Genomic DNA, 26,458 nt, shown 5'->3' on the forward strand with positions numbered 1-26,458 from the left:
ATTCCTAGGTATCTTATGGTTTTGGGTGCAATTGTAAATGGGATTGACTCCTTAATTTCTCGTTCTTCTGTCTTGTTGGTATGGAGAAATGCAACTGATTTCTGTGCATTGATTTTATATCCTGACAGTTTACTGAATTCCTGTACAAGTTCCAGCAGTTTTGGAGTGGAGTCTTTTGGGTTTTCGACATATAGTATCATATCATCTGTGAAGAGTGATAGTTTGACTTCTTCTTTGCCGATTTGGATGCCTTTAATTTCCTTTTGTTGTCTGATTGCTGAGGCTAAGACTTCTAGTACTATGTTGAATAGCAGTGGTGATAATGGACATCCCGTCCGTGTTCCTGACATTAGCGGAAAAGCTTTCAGTTTTTCTCCATTGAGAATGATATTCGTGGTGGGTTTTTCATAGATGGCGTTGGGGATATTGAGGTATATGCCCTCTATCCCTACACTTTGAAGAGTTTTGATCAAGAAGGGTTGCTGTACTTTGTCAAATACTTTTTCAGCATCTATGGAGAGTATCATATGGTTCTTGTTCTTTCTTTTATTGGTGTGTTGTATCACATTGACTGATTTGCGAATGTTGAACCAACCTTGCAGCCCTGGAATAAATCCCACTTGGTCGTGGTGAATAATCCTTTTAATGTACTGTTGAATCCTATTGGCTAGTATTTTGGTGAGAATTTTCGCATCTGTGTTCATCAAGGATATTGGTCTATAGCTCTCTTTTTTGATGGGATCCTTGTCTGGTTTTGGGATCAAGGTGATGTCGGCCTCATAAAACGAGTTTGGAAATTTTCCTTCCATTTCTATTTTTTGGAACAGTTTCAGGAGTATAGGAATTAGTTCTTCTTTAAATGTTTGGAAGAATTCCTCCGGGAAGCCGTCTGGCCCTGGGCTTTTGTTTGTTTGGAGATTTTTAATGACTGTTTCAATCTCCTTACTGGTTATGGGTCTGTTCAGCTTTCTATTTCTTCCTGGTTCAGTTGTGGTAGTTTATATGTTTCTAGGAATGCATCCATTTCTCCCAGATTGTCAAATTTGTTGGCGTAGAGTTGCTCATAGTATGTTCTTATAATAGTTTGTATTTCTTTGGTGTTACTTGTGATCTCTCCTCTTTCATTCATGATTTTATTTATTTGGGTCCTTTCTCTTTCCTTTTTGATAAGTCTGGCCAGGGGGTTATCAATTTTATTAATTCTTTCAAAGAACCAGCTCCTAGTTTCATTGATTTGTTCTATTGTGGCTTTTTTGTTTGTTTGTTTCTATTTCATTGATTTCTGCTCTGATCTTTATGATTTCTCTTCTCCTGCTGGGCTTAGGGCTTCTTTCTTGTTCTTTCCCCAGCTCCTTTAGGTGTAGGGTTAGGTTGTGTACCTGAGACCTTTCTTGTTTCTTGAGAAAGGCTTGTACCGCTATATATTTTCCTCTCAGGACTGCCTTTGTTGTGTCCCACAGATTTTGAACCGTTGTATTTTCATTATCATTTGTTTCCATGATTTTTTTCAATTCTTCTTTAATTTCCCAGTTGACCCATTCGTTCTTTAGAAGGATGCTGTTTAGTCTCCATGTATTTGCGTTCTTTCCAAACTTCCTCTTGTGGTTGAGTTCTAGCTTCAGAGCATTGTGGTCTGAAAATATGCAGGGAATGATCCCAATCTTTTGATACTGGTTGAGTCCTGATTTAGGACCGAGGATGTGATCTATTCTGGAGAATGTTCCATGTGCACTAGAGAAGAATGTGTATTCTGTTGCTTTGGGAAGAAATTTTCTGAATAGATCTGTAATGCCCATCTGGTCCAGTGTGTCGTTTAAGGCCTTTATTTCCTTGTTGATCTTTTGCTTGGATGATCTGTCCATTTCTGTGAGGGGAGTGTTAAGTCCCCTACCATTATTGTATTATTGTTGATGTGTTTCTTTGATTTTGTTATTAATTGCTTATATAGTTGGCTGCTCCCACATTGGGGGCATAGATGTTTAAAACTGTTAGCTCTTCTTGTTGGACAGACCCTTTGAGTATGACATAGTGTCCTTACTAATCTCTTATTATAGTCTTTGGCTTAAAATCTAATTTATCTGATATAAGGATTGCCACTCCTGCTTTCTTCTGATGTCCATTAGCATGGTAAATTCTTTTCCACACCCTCACTTTAAATCTGGAGGTGTCTTTGGGCTTAAAATGAGCTTCTTGGAGGCAACATATAGATGGGTTTTGGTTTTTTATCCATTCTGATACCCTGTGTTTTTTGACAGGGGCATTTAGCCCATTATCATTCAGGGCAACTATTGAGAGTTATGAATTTAGTGCCATTGTATTGCCTGTAAGGTGACTGTTACTGTATATGGTCTCTGTTCCTTTCTGATCTACCACTTGTAGGCTCTCTCTTTGCTTAGAGGACCCCTTTCAATATTTCCTGTAGAGCTGGTTTGGTATTTGCAAATTCTTTCAGTTGTTGTTTGTCCTGGAAGCTTTTAATCTCTCCTTCTATTTTCAATGATAGCCTAGCTGGATATAGTATTCTTGGCTGCATGTTTTTCTCGTTTAGTGCTCTGAAAATATCATGCCAGCTCTTTCTGGCCTGCCAGGTCTCTGTGGATAAGTCAGCTGCCAATCTAATATTTTTACCATTGTATGTTACAGACTTCTTTTCCCGGGCTGCTTTCAGGATTTTCTCTTTGTCACTGAGACTTGTAAATTTTACTATTAGGTGACGGGGTGTGGGCCTATTCTTATTGATTTTGAGGGGCGTTCTCCGAACCTCCTGAATTTTGATGCTCGTTCCCTTTGCCATATTGGGGAAATTCTCCCCAATAATTCTCTCCAGTATACCTTCTGCTCCCTTCTTTCTTCTTTTGGAATCCCAATTATTCTAATGTTGTTTCATCTCATGGTGTCACTTATCTCTCGAATTCTCCCGTCGTGGTTCAGTAGCTGTTTGTCCCTCTTTTCCTCAGCTTCTTTATTCTCTGTCATTTGGTCTTCTATATCACTAATTCTTTCTTCTGCCTCATTTATCCTAGCAGTGAGAGCCTCCATTTTTTATTGCACCTCATTAGTAGCTTTTTTGATTTCAACTTGGTTAGATTTTAGTTCTTTTATTTCTCCAGAAAGGGCTTTTATATCTCCTGAGAGGGTTTCTCTAATATCTTCCATGCCTTTTTCGAGCCTGGCTAGAACCTTGAGAATTGTCATTCTGAACTCTAGATCTGACATATTACCAATGTCTGTATTGATTAGGTCCCTAGCCTTCAGTACTGCCTCTTGTTCTTTTTTTTGTGTTTGGTGAATTTTTCTGCCTTGTCATTTTGTCCAGATAAGAGTATATGAAGGAGCAAGTAAAATACTAAAAGGGTGGCAACAACCCTAGGAAAATATGCTTTAACCAAATCAGATGAGATCCCAAATCCTGAGGGGGGAGAAAGGGGATAAAAGAGAGGTTCAAAAAGAAAGAAAGGAAAAAGAAGAAAAGAATTAAAAAAAGAAAATGAATAAAGAAAAGTATAAAAAAGAAAAAATATATATATTAGATAAACTAGTTTAAAAAGTTAAAAAATAAAGGGCAAAAGTTAAAGAAAATTTTATCAAAAGAAGAGAAAAAAATGAAAAAGAAAAAAATTAAAGTAACTGCAAGACTAAAAAAAATCACAGGAAAAAAGCCATGAGTTCCGTGCTTTTCTTTCTCCTCCTCTGGAATTCTGCTGCTCTCCTTGGAACTGAAACTGCACTCCTTGGTACTGAAACTGCACTCCTTGGTAGGTGAACTTGGTCTTGGCTGGATTTCTTGTTGATCTTCTGGGGGTGGGGCCTGGTGTAGTGATTCTCAAGTGTCTTTGCCCCAGGCAGAATTGCACCGCCCTTACCAGGGGCCTGGCTGAGTAATCTGCTTGGGTTTGCTTTCAGGAGCTTTTGTTCCCTGAGTGCTTTCCGTAGAGTTCTGGAGGACAGGAATACAAATGGTGGCCTCCTGGTCTCCAGCCCAGAGGAGCCGTGAGCCCGGGGCCCCACTCCTCAGTGCACCCTCAAAGAACAGCGCCCAGTAACTCCCGTCTGCCTGACCTTTGGCCATGCTCCGAGCTCACCTAGCCTGCAACCGGTTCAAGGTAACCCCGAGCTGTGATCTTACTGTCAGCTCTGTCTCTGTAGCCGGCTTTCCCGTTCTAATTCCCACAAGCTCTGCAACACTCAGACACCCCAGATCCTTCTGTGACCCTGTGGGACCTGAGGCCATGCTGCCCCCGCGTGGGCTTTGCCCCGGTTTAGCCTCTGGAGCGATGTCCCTCAGTGGAACAGAATTTTAAAAGTCCTGATTTTGTGCTCCATTGCTCTGCCACTTGCCAGGTCCAGCCCCTCCCCCCAGGGTCTATCTTCCTGTTGCTTTGGATTCTCTTCTCCACCAGTCCTACCTTTCAGAAAGTGATCGTTTTTCTGTTTCTAGAATTGCTGTTCTTCTTCTCTTCCAACTGCCAATGGATTTGCAGGTGTTTGCAATCTTTAGATAAGCTATCTAGCTGATCTCCTGCTAGCTGAAGTAGTCTCAGCCTGTTACTTCTCCGCCATCTTGACTCCTCCCCTCGGAAATATACTTTTAAAGCCCTCATGTCATCAACACATTTTAAAAATCACATATTACTGTTGTATTTTACTAGCATCACTCTTTTTTTATTAAAGGAAGATTGACCATTTCCTTTCTATTCTGCTACTTCTCTTTTCTTCTCCAGACCATCCCACTTAAAATTCTGCAGTCTCCTCTCTTAGCTTTCTGAATTAGTGAAGTTTTACAGATTAACCTACAACATACAAACACAGCTAGAAGAGGCATATAGAAGGTGTTGTAGGCAATGAAAGGCAACTTTACCCTTCCCCCTGCCCTGGTCCCCTCATTTCTCATACACACACACTGGGCTAAGACCATCTCTTACAATTTGGCTCGATCCTCACTGTTTAAACTCCCTGCTTATATTGTCCTAATTGCTCCCCCATTTCTTTTTGTTTCCCTCAGTGCTACGAGAGTCATTGAATTCCCACATGAAGTGAAATTCACCATGCCACAAATAAAGTGGAAGGAGAGACCTTTCAATGGCTAGCAGAATTCTTGGGATTTGTTGCCATTTGTTCAAACATAAACCTTCCTTCACTGTGGAGTGAAATGTGTGTGGCCCTCGCTCCAGGCTATATGGCTATAAAATGATCAAAGACATCATAATCAATTCCTGTTCAGAAGAAGTACACTCTATAGTACTGAATGATTTTATAAAATTACAACGAAGAATATATAAGCATACAAAATGTTTTTATTTGTTTCATGCTTCAAATATTCTAGTATGATATGAACACATGTAATAAATCATTAAACCCTAGGGAAATCATAACTGGAAAATCTTTGCACACTTACCAACAGAACCACATATAATCTTCATAATTTGTGATGCTTTTAATAAAAAAGAGAACAGATAATAGTGTGAGATCTATATACTTCCCTTTAACATTTTTCTCAGTGACTCTATAATTTTTTTTTTAATTTCTCAGGCTATAGATCATTGGATAAAACAAAGGAATTATGACAGTGTAAAATAGAGTCCATCATATCTTGATCATCTGATTGTGCAGATCCAGGACACACATAGCTAAAGAGAAGGCCATACTATAAAGACACAGACAAAAGATGGGCTCCATAGGTGGAAAAGGCTTTTTTCATGCCCTGTAGAGACTTCTTTCTTCAAATTGTAAAGAGAGTAAGTGTATATGAGACCAGAACAATCAGATTGGTAAATACCTGTATTGACCCAAAGAACATAAAAACCATCAGAACATTAAGTGAAGGATCAGTACATGTAATCTTAAACAATGGCATGATGTCACAGTAAAAGTGATATATTATGTTAGAATTACAAAAAGTTAATCTGAATAAGAAACCTGTATGAATTAAAGAATGAACAAAGCCACCTACAAATGATGAGACTAATAGCCAGCTGCAAAGTCTATAGATCTTAATCATTGGATAAAGTAATGGTTTGCATATGGCTACGTAGCGATCACATGCCATTGTTGCCAAGAGTAAACATGCTGTGGTTCCCCCAATGCAAAGGAAAAAATCTGTATCATGCATTCAGAGAGAGAGATCATCTTACTCTTCACTAGGAAGTTGACCAGTATATCGATTTGGGCAGAAAGCTCATGATAATTGGCCAACATTGTGCAGTAATTCAGGCATTCTTGCCCTGTGTTCGGAGCACGTTCTGCGTAGGTGCTTGTTGAGACCCTCAGGAACAATGGGATGGGCCCACGTGGCTCCCCTGAGGGCCCCGCTGAGTCAAGCTCCCCGGGGACAGAGTTGATCAAGGGGATCAGACTGAGAAACAGGCTCCAGTTTTGTGGCCTTGTGGCAGCCTAAGGTGGGGGTGGCCCCAGGAGTATGCAGGTTTCTCCCACTCTGAAGGTTCTGCACAGCTCCAAAGGGCACGGATTCCTACTGGGTGGCAGGTGGAGTCCTGGGGTTGGCTCAGGGGTCCCTAATCTGGAGGGCTTGGAGGCCAGGACTCTGGGGACAGAAACCTGAAAACTCAACTTAGATTTCATGTTAGGGCCTAGGACATAGCAGGCCTGATCTGCCAGTGCTGAGGCAGATTCCCAAGGGGCTACGTGGAGGAAAGAGGCAGACAAGGCTTCAAGCTCTGGGTTTTTGCTTTGGGGGTAGTCTCCAGAAGCATTCTCTGACTCTGAGGGTTTTGCACTGCTACAAATGGCAGTTTCCTCCTGGGTAGCTGGCAGAATCCTAGAGTGTGGCTTAGGGGTCCCCAGTCTGGAGGGCTTTAGTGCCAGGCCACTGTGGACAGAAGCCTGAAACTCCAACCAAGGGTTAGGGTTAGGGCCTAGGTGCAGTCAGACCTGATCTCCCAGAGCTGAAATGGCCTCCCAAGGGGGCTGAGTAGAGGGAGGGGTTGGCCATCCTTGCACCTGGTGCCTAGTGTGCTTTCCTGCAGGGCTCTGGCCACAACCACTCAGGACCATGGATCAGGCCTAAGCGGTTCCCTGAAAGCCTGTGCCACATGAAGCGAGATCGCCCGGGTTTCCAGCCAATTCTCAGGAGCTTTCTGCCCAAGTCAATATTGATTTGGGCAGAATTAGCCGAGTGTTGAGAACTGACTCAGTGTTGTGCAGTGATTGATCTTCTTTCCTCCCATAAGATCAGTATCTTATTCTGATTTGACCTAATGAGCAAGAAGTAACAATTACTCTAGACTGTAGTATGTACCTAAGAAGAAGGAGTCCAGAAGGATTTCAGTAACTCATTTCAGCATAACACAGAATCCATTAGGAGTGTTTTAGGAGACTTCAGAGTCAAATCAAGGTTTTGGGGGGAGTGAATCTCCAGTAATGCAAGGGAGAACATGTGTATATGTGCACATGAATACATACATATTAAAGATATGCATAAAATAACTTTGGGACTAAAGTCATTAACACTAGGACAATTATAACTGCAAACATTATTTAAAATCAGTCAATACAGGGGTGCCAGTGTGACTCAGTCAGTTGGTTGTCTGACACTTGCTCCCTGCTGGGGTCTTGATCTCAGGGTCATTAGATCAGGCCCTGTGTTGGGCCCAGCACTAGGCATGGAGCCTACTTTAAGACAGCAACAACAACAGGAGAACTTTGGTGGCTCAGTTGGTTAAGCTCAGTTTGTTCTGCCATTGGCTTAGGTCATTATCCCAGGGTCCTGGGATGTAGCTCCACATCGGAATCCCTGCTGTTTGGGGAGTCTGCTTCTCCCTCTGCCCATCTTCTCTACACCTGTGTGCTCTCTTGCTCTCTCTTTTTCAAATAAATAAATAAAATCTTTAAAAATTATTTATAACAACAACAAACTAATCAAAACATAACAAATATATAATCTGTCAGGGATATATACAATCTATATAATATGTATAGAGATATCTACTTATATCATTCATTTTGTACATATTCCATATGAATAAATATATGGATATAAAGAGTACTAGATATATATACCATTTTTAATAATCTGGTCAGTATGAAAAGATGCTGAAGTGGGATATTATTTAGTCAATGTTTTGGAAGTAAGAGAATATTAACAGGATGTAGAAAAAGTAACAAGATTACAACAAATGACAGAAGTGAGGAGTCTTAGTTATAACAATAGAATGATGTAGGTAATCAGTGATGAGAGAGGAAGGGCAGAGGTGAACCTGAAATCTGGTCACTCATTATACTTTTCGGTACTTGGTCACTCAAATACAACCCTGACTCCAATGTGGAATGAATGTAATGTGAGTCTTTGGGGCACATAGCTGTATGGCGGTCCAATATACCATATTCAAAGTCTCTTTAGAGAAATTACCCTATTTCAATGCTTAATGCATTTATGAAGCCACATTGAAACATGCAAACATATAAAATATTTTATTTCCTTTTAAGTTATTTTTTCATGAACACTTGATTAAAATTCCCTTTGTTTTGACTACATATACATATATTTATTTTGTAATCTCACCTTAAGTCATTTAAACATTAGGACAATTATAACTGCAAAAACTGAACCCTAATCAACACAGAGAAAATATGTAATCTGTACAGTTTGTCATTCTAGTGAAAAGAGAACAGATAATAATGTGAATTCTCAGAATTTCTCTTCAATATTTTCCTCAACTAATCTAGGACTTTCTTATTTCTCAAACTGTAGATAATTGGATTTAACAAGGGAATTATGATAGTGTAAAAGAGAGAGTCCTTCACACCTTGGTCTTCTGATTGTGTAGATACGGGGCACACATACATGAAGATAAGAGCACCATAGTATAAGGAGACAGATAAGAGATGGGCTCCACCAGTAAGGAAGGCTTTCTTTTTTTTTTTTAAGATATTAATTATTTACTTGACAGACAGAGATCACAAATAGGCAGAGAGGCAGGCAGAGAGAGAGGGGGAAGCAGGCTCTCCACTGAGCAGAGCGCCCGATGCGGGGCTTGATCCCAGGACACGGGGATCATGACCTGAGCCAAGGCAGAGACTTTAACCCACTGAGCCACCCAGGTGCCCCAAGGAAAGCTTTCTTTATGCCTTGTAGAGACTTCTTTTTTAAGATTATAAAGAGAACTAGTGTGTAGGAGACAAGAGTCTCCATCAGAGTGGTGAATATTTGTATTGACCCAGCAAAAACAAATAATATCAGATAATTGATAGAAGGGTCAGTACAAGAAATCTTAAGCAATGGTATAATGTCATAGTAAAAGTGATGTACTATGGGAATTGCCTAAGATTAATCTGAATAAAAAAGAACTATGGGGGCGTCTGGGTGGCTCAGTGGGTTAAAGCCCCTGCCTTCGGCTCAGGTCATGATCCCAGGGTCCTGGGATTGAGCCCCACATCGGGCTCTCTGCTCAGCGGCAAGCCTGCTTCTCCCCTCTCACTCTGCCTGCCTCTCTGCCTACTTGTGATCTCTCTCTGTCAAATAAATAAATAAAATCTTTAAAAAAAAGAAAATGAACTATAAATTATGGCATGAAGAAGGCTACCTAAAAGTGACAACACTAACAAGTGGATGCACAGTGCATTGGACATAATCACTGGATAATGTAATGGTTTGCATATGGCCACAGAGAGATTATATGCCATTGTTGCCAACAGAAAGCACTCCACTTTTATACTTACTGCAAAGGAAAAAAATTGTATCATGCATTCTGAAAGAGATATCATTTTGGTCTTGGCAAAAAAGTTGACTAGCATCTTGGGGGGATACTATGGGTGATATCCAAGTATCCACAAGTGTCAAACTCCTGAGGAATAAGTATATGCAGATGTGAAGCTGAGGGTCATCCCATTTGAGAGCAATTAGAACAAGAATCCCCAAAATGGTGAGAAAATAGATAATCAAGAACACCAGGAACAGGGATATTTGCCACTGTGGTTCATATGTGAGTCCTGTGAAAATCAAATCGTTTAGCAATGTTGTATTTCAAAGTTCTTTTCAATGTTCCTTTTCCAAATCCTCACTGAGTGTTGCCTGAAATGAAATTTAGTAAATGGGAAAATGTCACTCAATTTATAACATGAAAATATGGATAGGGGATATGAAATAGATTATGCACATCAGAATCTCAATTTTGTGTATTGACTCTCTGTTGATTGGAATCTATTTTGAGGGCTTCAAAATAGTGCAATTATTTCCATTTTTAAAATGTGCAGCTATGAAAAGAATTAGAAAAATGAAAGATATTGTAGTAAATCCTAAATTTATGGGATAGGATGGGTGTGATTTGGAAATTGTATGTTTGGGACATGGATATAGGGCAAAGGGATAAAGGAGCTTAAAGGTTTTCAGTAACAAAATGAGCTAAATGGCATGTGAAGGATCATGAATATTATTCATCAGGAAATAAGCATGCACTGAAACTTAAGAGAAGGGAGTACTACTGGTAGATTCTTTTTTAAATGAATATACAGAAATGTAGAAAATAGGCCGTAGAGAGTTTGAAATTAAGGTCAGGAATACTAGTTAAAAAGTTACTACTACACCTCACACCAGTCAGAATGGCTAAAATCAACAAGTCAGGAAATGACAGATGCTGGCGAGGACGCGGAGAAAGGAGAACCCTCCTACACTGTTGGTGGGAATGCAAGCTGGTGCAACCTCTCTGGAAAACAGCATGGAGGTTCCTCAAAATGTTGAAAATAGAACTGCCCTATGACCCAGCAATTGCACTATTGGGTATTTACCCTAAAGATAAAAACGTAGTGATCCAAAGGGGCACGTATACTCGAATGTTTATAGCAGCAATGTCCACAATAGCCAAACTATGGAAAGAACCTAGATGTCCATCCACAGATGAATGGATCAAGAAGATGTGGTATATATACACAATGGAATACTATGCAGCCATCAAAAGAAATGAAATCTTGCCATTTGCGACAACATGGATGGAACTAGAGCGTATCATGCTTAGCGAAATAAGTCAAGCGGAGAAAGACAACTATCATATGATCTCCCTGATATGAGGAAGTGGTGATGCAACATGGGGGCTTAAGTGGGTACGAGAAGAATAAATGAAAGAATCTGGGATTGGGAGGGAGGCAAACCATAAGTGACTCTTAATCTCACAAAACAAACTGAGGGTTGCTGGGGGGAGGGGGTTTGGGAGAAGGGGGTGGGATTATGGACATTGGGGAGGGTATGTGTTTTGGTGAGTGCTGTGAAGTGTGTAAACCTGGTGATTCACAGACCTGTACCCCTGGGGATAAAAATATATGTTTATAAAAAATAAAAAATTATATTAAAAAAAAAAAAAAGTTACTACTATTCGGTGTTCTCAAACCAGAACCTATAGTAAAACTTCAAATCTACATTTTGCATAAAAGGTTCCCCAAAATGTGTAATACAGGGAACATTTTATACAAAATATGTATTTGAGGTTTTATGGTAGACAATGATTTAGTGAAGTAATTATTAAGGCTAATAATCTGTATTATACTTGAACTCTAAGTGACTCAAATATATGTGACATGGTTGATTCATGTTTGAAATGACATTGAGATTTATGGGAAGATGAAGGGACAGATGAAAGAGTTCAGAAGGTAGATGCACTGCCACTTCACTGAAAAAGGTACAGAAGTTAGTCCCTTCTACCCAGGTACCAGACAGGATCACAACCTCCTGAATGTCTGGTTACAAGACTGCCAGTCATGGTCCCCACTGCAGACCTAGAAACAGCTACATAACTGGCTACAAATCAGCACTACTGTAGTTATGTGGTAATCCTATTGACATGGGGAACCAGCAAGGAAAAGAAATTTTTACCTGTTAAAATAGTAAAGACCGGAAGAGGTGTTTGCTCCCTCAAATCAACAGACACCAATGCAAGGCTCTACAGGTCATAAAGAACCATACAAATAGAACACCACCAAGGAAACTAATTAAGCCAGTAATTGATCAAAGAAATAGAGATCTATAGTTTGTCTGACAAGGAATTCAAAATAATTATATAAAAGAAACTCAAAGAAATACAACAGAACAGGTAACTAAATGCAATGAGGAAACAATGCATACATAACATTAGAAGTTAAATAGAAAAATAGAAACCATAGGGGCACCTGGGTTACTCATTCAGTTGTGTCTGACTTTGCCTCAGGTAATGATCTCAGGGTCCTAGAATGAAGTCACACATCATGCTCCCCACTCAGCAGGGAATCTGCTTGTTCCACTCCCTCTGCTCCCTTCCACACTTGTGTTTTCTCTCTCTCTCTCTCTCTCTCTCTCTCTCAAAAGAATTAATAAAATATTTTTAAAAAATAGAAACCATAAAAAATAACCAAATAAATCCTGGTGCTGAAGAATACAATTAAGAAGTAAAAAATTCAATAGAGTTTTAACAAGAAATTTAATCATTCAGGAAAAATAATCAAAACAATCAAAGAGGGATTGTATGAAATAAGCCAGTTAAAGGAACAAAAATTAAAAAACGATTGAAAAAGAGTGAAAAAGTCTATGTTAATTATAGTATATCACAAATTAAATGAAAATTTATTTCAATGGAGTTCCAGAAGGTGAAGAGAAAGAAAGGGGCTGAAAGCTTACTTAAAGAAATAATAGCTGAAAACTTCCCAAATCTTGGGAGATATGCATACCCAGGCACAAGAAACTCAAAGGACCCTAAGCAAGATCTACCCAAAGAAGACTAGTCTTAAACACATTATAAACACAGTATCAAAGTAATAGACAATAAGAGAATTTTGAAAGTAGTAAGAGCAAAATGACTTGTGACCTACCAAGGAACCCCCAAAAGATTATAAGCAAATTTCTTTGCAGAAACCTTGTACAGCAGGAGGAGGTATAATGATATAGTCAAAATACTGAAAGGAAAACAAACAAACAACAACAAAAAAATAAACCCTCTACCAACTAAGAACACCATAACTGGTAAAATTACCCTTCAGAACTGAAGGAGAAATACATTCTCAAACAAACAAAATCTAAGGGATTTCATCACCACTCGACTTGCCTTACAAGAAATGTTAAAGGGAGTTGTTCAGGAGGAAATGAAAGGACACCAAGAAACAACATGAAAACATATAGAAGTATAAACTCATTCTTAAGGGAAATGTGTAGCCAAATTTTGAATACTTTAATGCTGTAATGATGATGCATAAATCATTTTTTATTTCAAGTATAAAAGTGTAAAATAATAATATTAAAAATATCTATAGTCACAATAATTTAATGGATACACTACAGAAAAAGATGCAAAGTGTTAACATTGCAACAGCATAAAAATGTGGGAACAAAAGAAACAAAAGTGCACTCTCATATGCATTTGAAGGTAAGTTTTATCATTTAAAATAGACTGTTAGATCTATAACATGTTTTACTTAATCCTCATGGTAACAACAACAACAAAAAAAAAACCTATAATAGATACTTAGAAGATAAAAAAGGATCAAAGCATACCCCTACAAAAAATAAATCACATAAGAAGACAACAAGAGAGGAAGAAAAGAATAAAGACACTAAAAAAAAAAAAATCAGAAAACAATTTACAAAATGGCAATAGTAAGCCCTTAGTTATCAATAATTACTTTAAATGTAAATGGACTAAATTCTATAATCTAAAGATAGAATGGCTGGTTGAATAAAAACAAAACAAAAAATAAGATCCAACAATTTGCTACCTGTAAGAAATTCACTTTAGCTTTTTTTTTTTAATTCACTTTAGCTTTAAAAACACACACAGAATCATGCAAACAATAACCAAAAGGGCTACTGTGATAACAGATAGGATAGAATTTCAGAATAAGATAGAATTTCACTTAAAATCAGTCATAGAAGGAGAGGGAGGGGGTGAGGGGATAGGTGAGCCTGGTTTGGGAATTAAAGAGGGCATGTATTGCATGGAGCACTGCGTGTGGTACATAAACAATGAATCTTGGAACACTGAAAAAAATAAAATTAAATTTAAAAATAAGAATAAAAATATAAAATCAGTCACAAGATAAAGTCACTATATAGTGATAATAGGTTCAATTCATCAGGAGGATACAATTGTAAATATATATGCACCTATCATTGGAGCACCTGAATATGTAAAACAAATATTAACAGAAATGAAGGGAGAAATAGCCCTTATGAAATAGAAGAGAAGAGAACTTCAATACCTCACATTGGATAGATCATCCAGACCAATAACCAATAAGTAAACAGCATACCTGAATAACACAACAGACAAAATGAGTGTAAGAGGATATTCCATTTAGTAGCACCAGAATATACCTGCTTCTCAAGTGCACATGGAACATTCTGCAGATCATAGGCTGGGCCACAAAGAATCCCTGGCAATTTTAAGGATATTGGAATCATTTAAAAAAAATATAGAATCATATATGTATCTTTTCCAACCACAACAGTAAGAAACAAGAATTAGTAATATTAATAAAACTAAAAAATTCAAAAATATGTGGAAACCAAAAACACACTATTGAACAATCAATGGGTCAAAAAAGAAATCAAAATAAAAAATCAAAAGCATCTTTAATCTTGATCCAAGCAGAGAAAGACAACTATCATATGATCTCCCTGATATGAGGAAGTGGTGATGCAACATGGGGGCTTAAGTGGGTAGGAGAAGAATAAATGAAACAAGATGGGATTGGGAGGGAGACAAACCATAAGTGACTCTTAATCTCACAAAACAAAGTGAGGGTTGCTGGGGGGAGGGGGTTTGGGAGAAGGGGGTAGGATTATGGACATTAGGGAGGGTATGTGCTTTGGTGAGTGCTGTGAAGTGTGTAAACCTGGTGATTCACAGACCTGTACCCCTGGGGATAAAAATATATGTTTATAAAAATAAAAATTTTTTTAAAAAAAGCATCTTTATAAGAACAAAACTACAACATGCCAAAAATAACAGGATAATGCAAAAATAATTATAAGAGGGAAGTTTACAGTAATAAAAGTATACATTAAAAAAGATCTACCCAACATTAAATTTCAAAGAATTAGAAAAAGAAAAAAAATTAGGAAAAGTTAGGAAAGGAAGGAAATAGTAAAGATTAGAGCAGAAATAAATAAAAGACACTAAATGGCAATAGAAAAGATCAATATGACTGAGTTTGTTTTCTGAAAGATGAACGAGATCAAAAAACCTTCAACTCTATTAAGAGAAAGAGAAAGGACTTAAAGTTCTAAATGAAAGAGGAGACATTATGGCTGACACTACAAATATACAAAGAATCATAAGCAGCTATGAGGAACAATTATAAGGAAGCAAACTGAATAACATAAACTGATGGATAAATTTCTAGAAACATACAATCTACCAAGCCTTAACCATTAAGAAACAGAAAATGTAGACAAACCAATAACAAGTAAGAAGATATAATCAGTAATCAAAAATCTCCCAATAAAGAAAAGCTCAAGAATGGGTGGTTTCACTGGGGAAGTCTACCAAACACTTAATGGATTAATGTCAGTTCTCAAATACTTCCAAAAAGGAAAAGAATATGTTCAAACTCATATTTTAAAGAATTACCTTGATATCAAAGTCAGATAATAATACTAGAAGAAAAGAAAACTATAAGATAATATCCCTAATGAATGTATATGTAAAAATATACAACAAAATTCCAGCAAACTTAACAGGATCCATTAAAAGGATCATATATCATGATCAAGTAGGATTTATCCTTTGTATACAAGGATGGTTCAACATACATAAATCAATAAATGTGATATACCACATTAAAAGAATGAAAAATAAAGATCATATGATTATTCAATAGATGCAGAAAAAGCATTTGACAAAATTCAACATCATTTCATAATAACAGCTCTCAACACATTAAATATAGAAGTAGCATATCTCAACATAATAAAAGCCATATACAACAATCTCACAGCTAACATTCCAAGCGACAGTGAAGAGCTGAAATTTACCTTCAAAAATCGGGAAAAACACAAAGTTGCCATTCCAACCATTTCTATTCAATATAGTACTAGAAATTAGAAATCCTTGCACAGCAATTAGATTAAAAGAAAAAAATGAATAAAGAGGAAAGGAGGAAGTAAAATTGTCCTTGTTTGCAGATAGCATAATCTTTTTTTTTAATTTATTTTTTATTTATTTTCAGCATAACAGTCTTATATGTAGAAAACTCTTAAGGACTCCACCAAAACAGTTAGAAGTCATCAACAAATTAAAGTTGCAGGATAACAAAAATCAACATACAAATATCAGTTGTGTTTCTATTCACCAACAACAAAATAGCTGATAGAGAAAGAAAATAATACTATTTACAATATTATTGAAAACTAATAAAATACTTGGGAATAAATTGAACCAAGAAGGTGAAAAATTTGTACACTGAAAACTGTAAGACATTGATGAGAGAAACTGGAAAATATGCAGGTAGATGGAATAATAGCTTGTGCTCATAGATTGGAAGAATTAATAATGTTAAAATGTCTATGCTACCAAGAGTCATCTAGAGATGCAATGCTTATAAAAATTCCACTGACATTTTTCATAAAAAGAAAAAGGAACCCTAAAATTTGTATGCAACCACAAAAGAATCCAAATGTTAAAGTAACCTTGTGAAAGAACAACAAAATTGGAAAGATCAGACTTTCTGATTTCAAACTAAAAATCTATAATAATCTAAACAGTATGGAACTGGCATAAAAATGGTTACATAAATCAATAAAACAGAATTGAAAGCCCAGATAAAAAATCACACATAAGCAGTCAATTAATATTTGGAAAAGGAGTCAAGATCTTTTCAGTAAACAATGCTAGGAAAATTGGATATTCCCATGCAAAAGAATAAAATTTAATCATTACCTTACACAACTCACAAAAACTGAGACCAAATGAATTAAAGATGTAAGACCCTAAACCATAAGTCTCCTAAAAAAAAAAAAAAAAAAGATTATTGATTGTGGTCTTGGCCAATGATATTTTGAACGTAATGTCAAAAAGCACAAGCAACAAAAGCAGAAATAAACATTACTTTCATCTAAACAGCTTCTGCATAGCAAAAGAAATGATCAGCAAAATGAAAAGGGAAACTATGGAAAAGAAGCTAGTAATAATAATCTGATTAAAAATGGACAGAGGTCCTGAATAGACTTTTTCCAAAGAAAATATACAGATAGCCAACAAGTCAATGAAAAAGATGCTCATGGTTGCCTGGGTAGCTCAGTGAGTTAAGCCTCTGCCTTCAGCTCAGGTCATGATCTTGGGGTCCTGGGATTGAGCCCTAACTGAGCTCTCTGCTCAGCAGGGAAACTGCTTTTCCCTCTCTCTGTGCCTGTCTCTCTGTCTACTTGTGATCTCTCTCTCTCTCCGTCAAATAGGTAAATAAAATCTTTTTTTAAAAAAAAAAAGAAAAAGAAAAAGATGCTCATCATAAGAAAAAAGCAAATCAAAACCACAATTAGATATCACCTCACAACTATCAGAATGATTATTTTCTGGGGACAAGAGATAAGTTTTGGTGAGGATATGGAGAAAAGGAAATTTGGTGCACTATTTGTAAGAATGTAAACTGGTACAGCCACTATGGAAAACAGTATAAAAGTTTCTCAAAAAATTAAAAGTAGAACTACCATCTGATCCAGCAGTCCCATATCTGGGTACATATCCAAAGAAAATGAACGGACTATCCTGAAAATATAACTTCACCCCCATGTTTATTGAAACATTACTCACAATAGTCAAGATATGCAAACAACCTAAGTGTTCATCAACAGATGAAGAAAATGTGGTATATGTGGGTATGTATATGTACACATACACCTGTATACATGTACAGACACATGCATACATACATATGATGGAATATTACTCCGCCATAAAAAAGAAGAGGGTCCTGCTATTTTTGACAACATAGATAGACCTTGAGGACATTATTCCAAGTGAAATAGGTCAGACAGAGAGAGACATTTAAAAAGTTGCTGATTTTAGGAGTCATATATTTTTCTGCTAATAAAAGACAAGTGTTCTAAATTTGCTGCTCCATTCTCTGATGATAAGACCCTATTCAACAAGTATTTTAGAAGTCATTAACATCTTTATTTTGTCCTTTGATATAAATGTGATGTTTAAGCAGAAAGCAATTGTTTTTCAAAAGGAAATCAAGCACTACTGAGAATTTTGAAGACATATTTGGGATGTGTCCACATATCTTGATATGATTTTGTAGGTAAAAATTATATGAGCAGCATGTTAATTTTTTTCATGTCTGCATATATTATTTTAAAATCTTGGAAATGGAATTTTATCACCTACATGAAAATATTCCAAAGAAGCTCAGTGAGGTTTGATTTATCTTAAACATAAAGAAAAATTGAACACATTCTCATTAGTTTGCAAGAGCAGATGATTACAAGGGAATATGGTAACTTACTAGGTAAATATTGGGAAAATCCTTTTAAAAATTAGCAGTTAGCTTTCAAAACAAAAACCCATCATTTTGTAAATGTATTCAAGGATGCACTCTTTACAACAAATGTATATTTGTGAGGAAATGAGGATCTAATACAAATCCAAAGACTCCTGGGGGGATGGGGGGACAGTAATGTAGAAATAGAAAATGTTATCACAGAAGCCTGATGAGAGAGTTTGAGTGTGGTCAAGAGTTCCATATAATATAGTTAGTTAATTAAGATAATAATAATTGACAAATGTGCTTTGGATTGGGTGACTAGGAAATGAGTTTGGTCTTGATGAGAGATCAGTGTCATCAAAATATAGGGGGAAGATGTAGAACCAGTTACCACCTGAACCTCCAATTCCTCTTCTTATCCTAGTATGCACCTAGACTCTGGTTACTTGCCCTGTCTCATTCTGCATTCCTTAAATATGCCTATACATTGAAACTCCCATGATTTTACCTTTAATTATGCTCTCCTTTCAGCCTATAAATCCTTACCACACATTTTCTGCTTATTGAAATCTAATATATCTCTCAAGAAACATCATTCTCAAGAAATGTCATTTCTTTGTAACGTTTTTCTCTTAGTCCTCTAAGTTACTTCCTCTTTTGTATTCCCATATATTGCTTATAGTTCTTTGGGGTTTTTTTAATATTAAAAAATATACATGCTCTATATACATTTTCTTTTTTTTAAAGATTTTATTTATTTGACAGTGAGAGCTCAGAAGTAGACAGAGAGGGAGGCAGAGAGAAAGGGGGAAAAGCAGGCTCCCCACTGAGCAGAGAGCCCAATGTGGGGCTCGATCCCAGGACCCTGGGATCATGACCTGAGCCAAAGGCAGAGGCTTAACCCACTGGGCCACCCAGGTGCCCCACTATATACATTTTTGTAAGTGATTTTACTCTCTGAATTAGCAGCTCCATGAGGGCAGGATTATTTCTTTCTTATCTATGATGTTTCTTTCCCAACCCTACTCCTATTGTGGGTTTCTCTCTAATCAATGCTGACTCAGTGACTTGTTCATTGTAATTATCACTTAATAAATGTTGAATTTCATTTAAATTTTGTAAACATTTTAATAAACATTCTTTGAAGGCCACTATTATCTGTTATATATACTAAGATATGCATAGTGTGAAAAGTCAGAAAGAAAATTAATCCACCTAAGAATAAACAAGATCTTCACATGAAGAAGAGCTGGCCAAACATACAAGGGAAGCACAGGTAAGAACTCTTTGTGTTACAAAGACAGTAAGCATTTTGCAGATCAGTCAGTTGAAGATGTCTTCATGGAGGGAATCAGACCTCCTATAAAGACAAAATAAGACTTGGGTAGAGGAATAAGTCAAAGAGGGCATTTTAGATAAGAAGTAGATTCTGAGTAAATATTCTAAGTTATGATGTAGCTCTAGTGCTTCAATGAATTGAGAAGTGATTGGTATGTTTCTGGAGATAGATTCTTAAAGGTGAATGGTAGAAAATTAAGTCATAGGTATTATAAACCTAGTGTATGAAGTCCTTGAAATACTGAGATAAGGGACAAAAATTTGGTTTGAGAGTAAAGAAGAGCTAAAAACATTTCCAGTCCATAAGAGCATGTGTACAATAGAAAAAGATATTTATAGAAAACCAATTAAAAAGTGCTCTTAATCTGTAAGAGGGAAATGAAACAGTACAATATCAGAGTTGCTTCAGAGGATGAATCTATAGGATTCGGTCAGATTAATCAAAGGGAATGAAGAAGACTGCAACTTTGGTATATATCACATTTTTGCCTCTTTTCTATAAATCCTAATCTCTCTCCTAATCTTGGTTTAACTCCCACTTCTTCCATAATTAATCAACATGAATTATTTTTCTCTTCACTATTGTTTTCAAATAAAGAACACTTGAGAGAGAGACAGGGGAAGAGACTGTGCAAAAAAATCCAAAATATACTTAGGCTAACTTTAGTAAAAGCCTTTTGATCTAACTTCAGAATTCCAAAGGATATCCATCTTTAATTGATGCCTTTTGGTTTACCTCTGTTTTGGGAACCATATCTCTCAGGCTAAGAGTCTTTACCGAAATACCCAGATGCTAGTGCCAAGGAATCCCTCTAGAATCAATGGAGAACTTTAACTTTACCCTAAGGCTAACATAATTATTGTCACTGACCTACTGGTAGAATGTGCTAGATCATAATTTATTCCCAAATGCTTTAAAGACCAAGATATTTATTCTTAATTTCTGTAATAACAAATATCACATGGCCAGTCAGCTACTATAAAATGTTTGTCAGTGAACTCAAAATATGAGAATTGATTTCTAACTTATTTAGAATATTAAAATGCAGAAATACACATTTCACTAAAATACATCAGCATTTTAATTGGTAATACATTTTATCTATTTAATAACTAAATTTTTGGTTTGTCTCTAAATTGAAGATACTATGTAAAGACATAATGAGACACAGTAAAGTGGATCATTCTGACCTATTCTGAGTTCAAAAGTACCATTGTGTTATCAATAAATATACAGGTAAGGGTATAAATGATTCTGTAATATAATCCTGAGAGATAGAATAAAATTGATTTTTATTTCAGCTGGATAATTTACATTTTAAATTAAGGGAGAGAAAATGAACTTTCATTCATTATTATTCTAATTCAGTATCTTCTATATAAAATAGTGATTATAGAAAACTAACCTAGATTCCACACATTTTTTCAGTTGATTCACCATTAGGTGTTACTAAAACAATGATAAAAAGCTGTCTTTGAATACTTTTACTGTTTTTCCAAAACATTATAATTCTGAAAGATTTTTTACAGTGTTATAGACCTAAAATATCAAAGGCAAACTTATTTTATTCATTTGATTACAATCCTCTAGTGATAAAACTCCAGAAAGCCTTACCATACTATGTGAGTAAATAGAAAAAATAGGATATTAAATTCAATGTAGAGAAGGATAAGAAATAGAAGACTAACCAAAATGTGGTTTTGGAACAATATACTAAGAAGTTACAGGCTCTTCTCCAAAATTGTCTAATTGAAAAATGGTGAGGCCATAGACTTATAGCAATTTTTGGAAGAAAAGTATTTTATCATTCTTTAAAACCAAAGTTTCTTTTTATATTGTGTTTGCTAACCTATACTAAATTTAGTGATCATTGAATTTTAATAAATCTGTAGTGGATAGGGAGTAAATAATGAGTTTATAAACACAAATAATCATATAACAAAGGTAGAATCTTCATGGGATTCACAAAAACAAGAACATTGGTTTCTACAGAAGTATAAAAGAATACAAGATAGGTATTTATCATGAGGAAGATAAACATTCTGAATGAAGACTTGGTAGTCAAATCTCGTTAGATATGCATGTAAGACACTTAAAACTAGAACGTATTTGGATAAATTAATAATTAAGAATAATAATTTATTGGTGGAGTGTATCATAACCTCTATAGGAATAGGATTTAGAATGTATTGAAATAAATACAAAAACAGTATCAAAATTAACTTACTAAGAAAATTTTAAATGTTCTATATTTTTACCCCATTTTAGAGACTGAATAGGTATTAAAATATCCTTTGGTAAGCTTCTCCATGAAGGAATACTAAGCTAGAGAAATCATTTTTTAAAACCCACTGTGATTCCATGAAATTTTAAAAATAATACACTTAGACATTTAAAAGGTCTAAAGTAACTTTTTTCCAAACATTACATCAACCCAATAGGATAGTAGTTAAAATGTGTCTATTATTTTATTTTCTTGGAGAAAATGACACCATAAGAAAATGTCTTCTAATTTTGGAAATGCTAAATTATATATACTGACCAGGAAATCATACATTAACATTGGATAATTTATGCAGAAAATACCTTTCTGCCGTGGATATTCACACAGTCATTTTTAGATGATCACTGTGTATATAATCTCTCATACTTTTCTTCTTGTATTCTTGACCTACAGTGCGTGTGCTAGTTTGTTAAAACAGCATGGATGATTTAAAAACAGCTTCTTTTGGTACATGCAAAAATGAGAGGGGAGAATAAACACAAATTTAGGATTTCATTTTTCTATTATTTCTATCTCAGCTGAGAAGCCAGGAATGTCTAAGGAGAATCAGTCCTTGACAACAGAGTTTATCCTCATAGGATTTACAGATCAGCCAGTAATGAAGATTCTTCTGTTTTTGGTGTTTGTTGCCATTTATTTGATCACTATGGTGGGGAATCTTGGCCTGGTGGTATTGATTTTTATGGAGCGTCGTCTTCACACACCAATGTATATCTTCCTGGGCAACCTGGCTCTGATGGATTCCTGTTGTTCCTGTGCTATTACCCCCAAAATGTTGGAGGACTTCTTTTCAAAGGACAGAATGATTTCCCTTTATGAATGCATGGCACAGTTTTATTTTCTCTGCTATGCTGAAACTTCAGATTGCTTTCTACTGGCAGCAATGGCCTATGATCGCTATGTGGCCATATGCAACCCACTGCAGTACCACACCATGATGTCAAAGAAACTCTGCATTCACATGGCTATAGGGATCTTCATAGCTAGTAATCTGCATTCCATGATCCATGTAGGGCTTTTATTAAGGTTAACTTTCTGCAGGTCTAATCAAATTGATCACTTTTTTTGTGATATTCTTCCACTCTATAGACTCTCCTGTACTGACCCTTATATCAATGAACTAATGATCTATATTTTTTCAATGCCAATTCAAATCATCACCATTGCCATTGTCTTTGTCTCTTATATCTGCATCATTTTCACCATTTTCAAAATGAAGTCCAAAGAAGGGAGAGGTAAAGCTTTTTCTACCTGCGCGTCCCACTTTCTATCTGTTTCAATATTTTACATTTGCCTTCTCATGTATATTCGACCTTTTGAAGAAGGGGACAAAGATATACCAGTGGCAGTTTTTTATACAATAGTAATTCCTTTATTAAACCCTTTTATTTATAGTCTAAGAAACAAGGAGGTTCTAAGTGCTCTTAAAAAACATATGAGGAATAATAATATTGTTAAAAAACTTCGTCTTCCATGGAAAATTGATTTTAATTTATAAAAATGTTTTATAAAGAAGGGACAAATAAAAAGAAAACTGTTTTTATATAAAATATTTATCTCTAAATCATTAGACTGTTTTGCTCAAAGATATATGGATATAATTTCAAAATTGTTTGGCAAATCTTACTGCAATTCCACAATTATCAGAGCAAATCAATGGTAACTTTCATTACCAACTCTTATTACCATCTCTGAATTGTGTCAGGCTGTTATTCCAAACCTTAATAAACCAACATAGCATCAAATTTAAATGTCTAAATGTGTAGAAAAGTCACCCTGATTTATCTTGTCTAATTAATGGAAGATATTATATCTGGTCCTATTATACTGTTTGAAACATTTAAAATTTCCTAGCAGGGAAATAAAATGATAATTTTCATTTCAAAAACTGACATGGGAGACATATGTCAGTTAGTCTGCAGGGGAGAGAGGTTAAAATAATAAAGTCTGATCTAGATAAGACTCCAAGAATGAGGAAAAATGGAATGATAAGGAACACTCACATAGTTACACACACATTTTATAGAATAATTAACAATGAATTATAACAAATTGGCTACAGTAGATTAAGATCTACTTTAACACATAGTATAACTAAGGTTTTTTTTTTTAAAGGGGTCAATCATATAATGTATTACAGAATATAGAAAAGCAACATAAATAGTAAATACTCAATAAGCATTTAAAAACATTTTAATGAAGGCACTGCTGCATTTTTTAATACTTTTGAGTAAGAGTAAAATGTATTACTACTTTATGTGTTTATTGGTCATTTTTACTTCTACAAATTATCTGATCATTTTTTCTTTAAGTCTCAATTTTCCTCATTTATTTGTACCACTCATTACAGAAAAAAGATATTAAAATGTAACTATTTGTGGCTAATACTATCTGTGTGTTAAGATTTTTTAATATATGTGTTATTTATAAATGATAAATATAATCTTATATACTCACATTTATTAATTTTTATCTTATGTAATCCCTTACATGCTTTGTTTAGAATTTTTCTTAATCTGACATCTACTATTAACCAATATTTTTTTCTTCTAGCTCCTACCCTTTTTCCTCTTCTTCCTCCTCATCGTTCATTTGTTTAATAGTTAAATTTTTTGCACTAAGCTCTTAATTCTTCCTGGAGTTTATTTAGTATATAGGATGAATTGAGGATATGAGTTTATTTGACTTCTTCTTTCAAAAATAATACACAGATTAAGTTACTCAAATAAATATCCAAGGAAGACTTCGTTAGAAACCTGGCAAAATAATTCTAAAATTTTTCTAGAAAACTAATAACCGACAAACAGACTTGATGTATCAGGTATTAAAATATATAATGAACTTCCAATAATTAAAACAACTTGGTTTTAAATCAGGAATCAGTGACTAGATCAATGGAAATTGATTATCCAAAAGTAAACTTTCATGTAAAATAAGAACATCATAAATAGATCAGCAAAGAAAAATTATTTAATGAATAGTCCTAGGTTAATTGATTAACCATTCATCTTTTCCACTGTGTTAACTGTATAAGTTCCATCTCATTCAGAGATATTATATAAACATAATTAATATTTTTTCTTTTTTCATACCTCAAATTTTTATACATAGAACTTTTACTCAACTGGGATTAACGTCATAATGTGAAGTGAGAATTAAAGTTTTATTTTTCATGGCTAATCAGTACTGCTAAAAGTATTTATTAACTAACTCTTCCTCAGTCACTGACTTTTTTTTATGCATCCTTTTTTGTTCCTACACTCACATGCACATATATAAACTAAGTCTATTTCTAGTCTACCTAGTTTGCACAACAAAAACAAGAGAGCTCTGGCCTCTATATTGACATTACAGAAGGGAAGACAGGCTTGCTTTTTTTTTTTTTTTTTTAACAGTAATTAAACTAAATTGCAATAAGTAGCAGGATTGGGACTCTTCTGCCTCTACCCATAGTTGAATGATAGGATTGAAAAAGACTCAGCTGTAAGATTCTTTATCCTAGTATTTCTATTATTTTTTAAATGATTTCATCTATTTTTATGGATTTTTAAAAAGATTTATGTATGCATGTATGTTATGTATGTTTGTATATATTTATTTATTTGACAGAGAGAGAGAGTGAGCACAGTGGTGGGGGCAGGCAGGACAGGGAGAGGGAAAATCAGCTCCCTGCTGAGCAGGGAGCCTGATGCAGGGCTCTATCCCAGAACCCAGAGATAGTGAGCCAAAGGCAGATGCTTAATCCACTGGCCCACCCAGGTACCTCTATTTTTATGGCTTTAATTTCATTAATATGAAGGTGACCCAAAATGCATATTCCCAGCCCGACATCTTCCCTAATCTCCAAATTTATTCAATTGCTAAGCAGGATTTGAAGTAATTTGAATATTTCAAAGACATCTCAAATTTAACATGTTCAAAAGGCCACTCTAATTTGCCTATAAACATGGATATCCCTGGTCTTCTCTATCTTGATGGAGCATCCTCCAACTAGTTGGGCAAAGAAGAAATCTTGCATCTCTCTCTGCTTTCACATGTAACATCTCACACAATCTATCAGTTCTATCTCAGAAATATACCCTGACATGTGTCCACATCCTTCCATTTATAGTAATTCTCACACACTATGCTTCTATCATCTCTCACTGAATAATATTAGTGGCTTCAGCTCTCACTGCTGTTAGTCTTTTTTTTTCATTTTAATTTTCATTCAGGAAACAATTAAAAAAATAGTATCACAAAATGCATTCCAAAGACTACAGTCTTCTGCCCACATGACATTGTGATTTTCTTTATTTTCTGTAGCAACTGGTTGTGATATTAAAAGAAAACAAAACCCAGACTCTCAGATGGAGTTGTGCATGTAGAAGTTTGTTGGAGAATGCTCTCAGGCTCCATAATTATTGATGGATTGAAGGAAGTAACATTGGACAGAAGGT

General features: G+C 35.5%; 1 protein-coding gene and 1 pseudogene across 2 annotated transcripts; one reads left to right on the top strand and one right to left on the bottom strand.

Moving 5' to 3' along the window:
• Nucleotides 1-5,530: 5,530 nt before the first annotated feature.
• On the bottom strand, nt 5,531-11,705 carry LOC309849269 (olfactory receptor 5H2-like; annotated as a pseudogene). The gene is made up of 3 exons: nt 11,648-11,705; nt 9,540-9,945; nt 5,531-5,946 (listed from the first exon to the last, which is right to left on the bottom strand). The product of its transcript is annotated as an olfactory receptor 5H2-like (transcript).
• A 10,846-nt stretch (nt 11,706-22,551) lies between these two features.
• On the top strand, nt 22,552-23,504 carry LOC309862523 (olfactory receptor 5K16-like; the record flags this gene model as incomplete). Its single annotated transcript, XM_082726503.1, is given in 2 exon segments — nt 22,552-23,476; nt 23,479-23,504. Coding segments are annotated over 2 exon segments (951 nt in total).
• Nucleotides 23,505-26,458: the final 2,954 nt, after the last annotated feature.

This window comes from Mustela nivalis (assembly GCF_964662115.1).
Source record: "Mustela nivalis genome assembly, chromosome: 1".
Classification (NCBI taxonomy): domain Eukaryota; kingdom Metazoa; phylum Chordata; class Mammalia; order Carnivora; family Mustelidae; genus Mustela; species Mustela nivalis.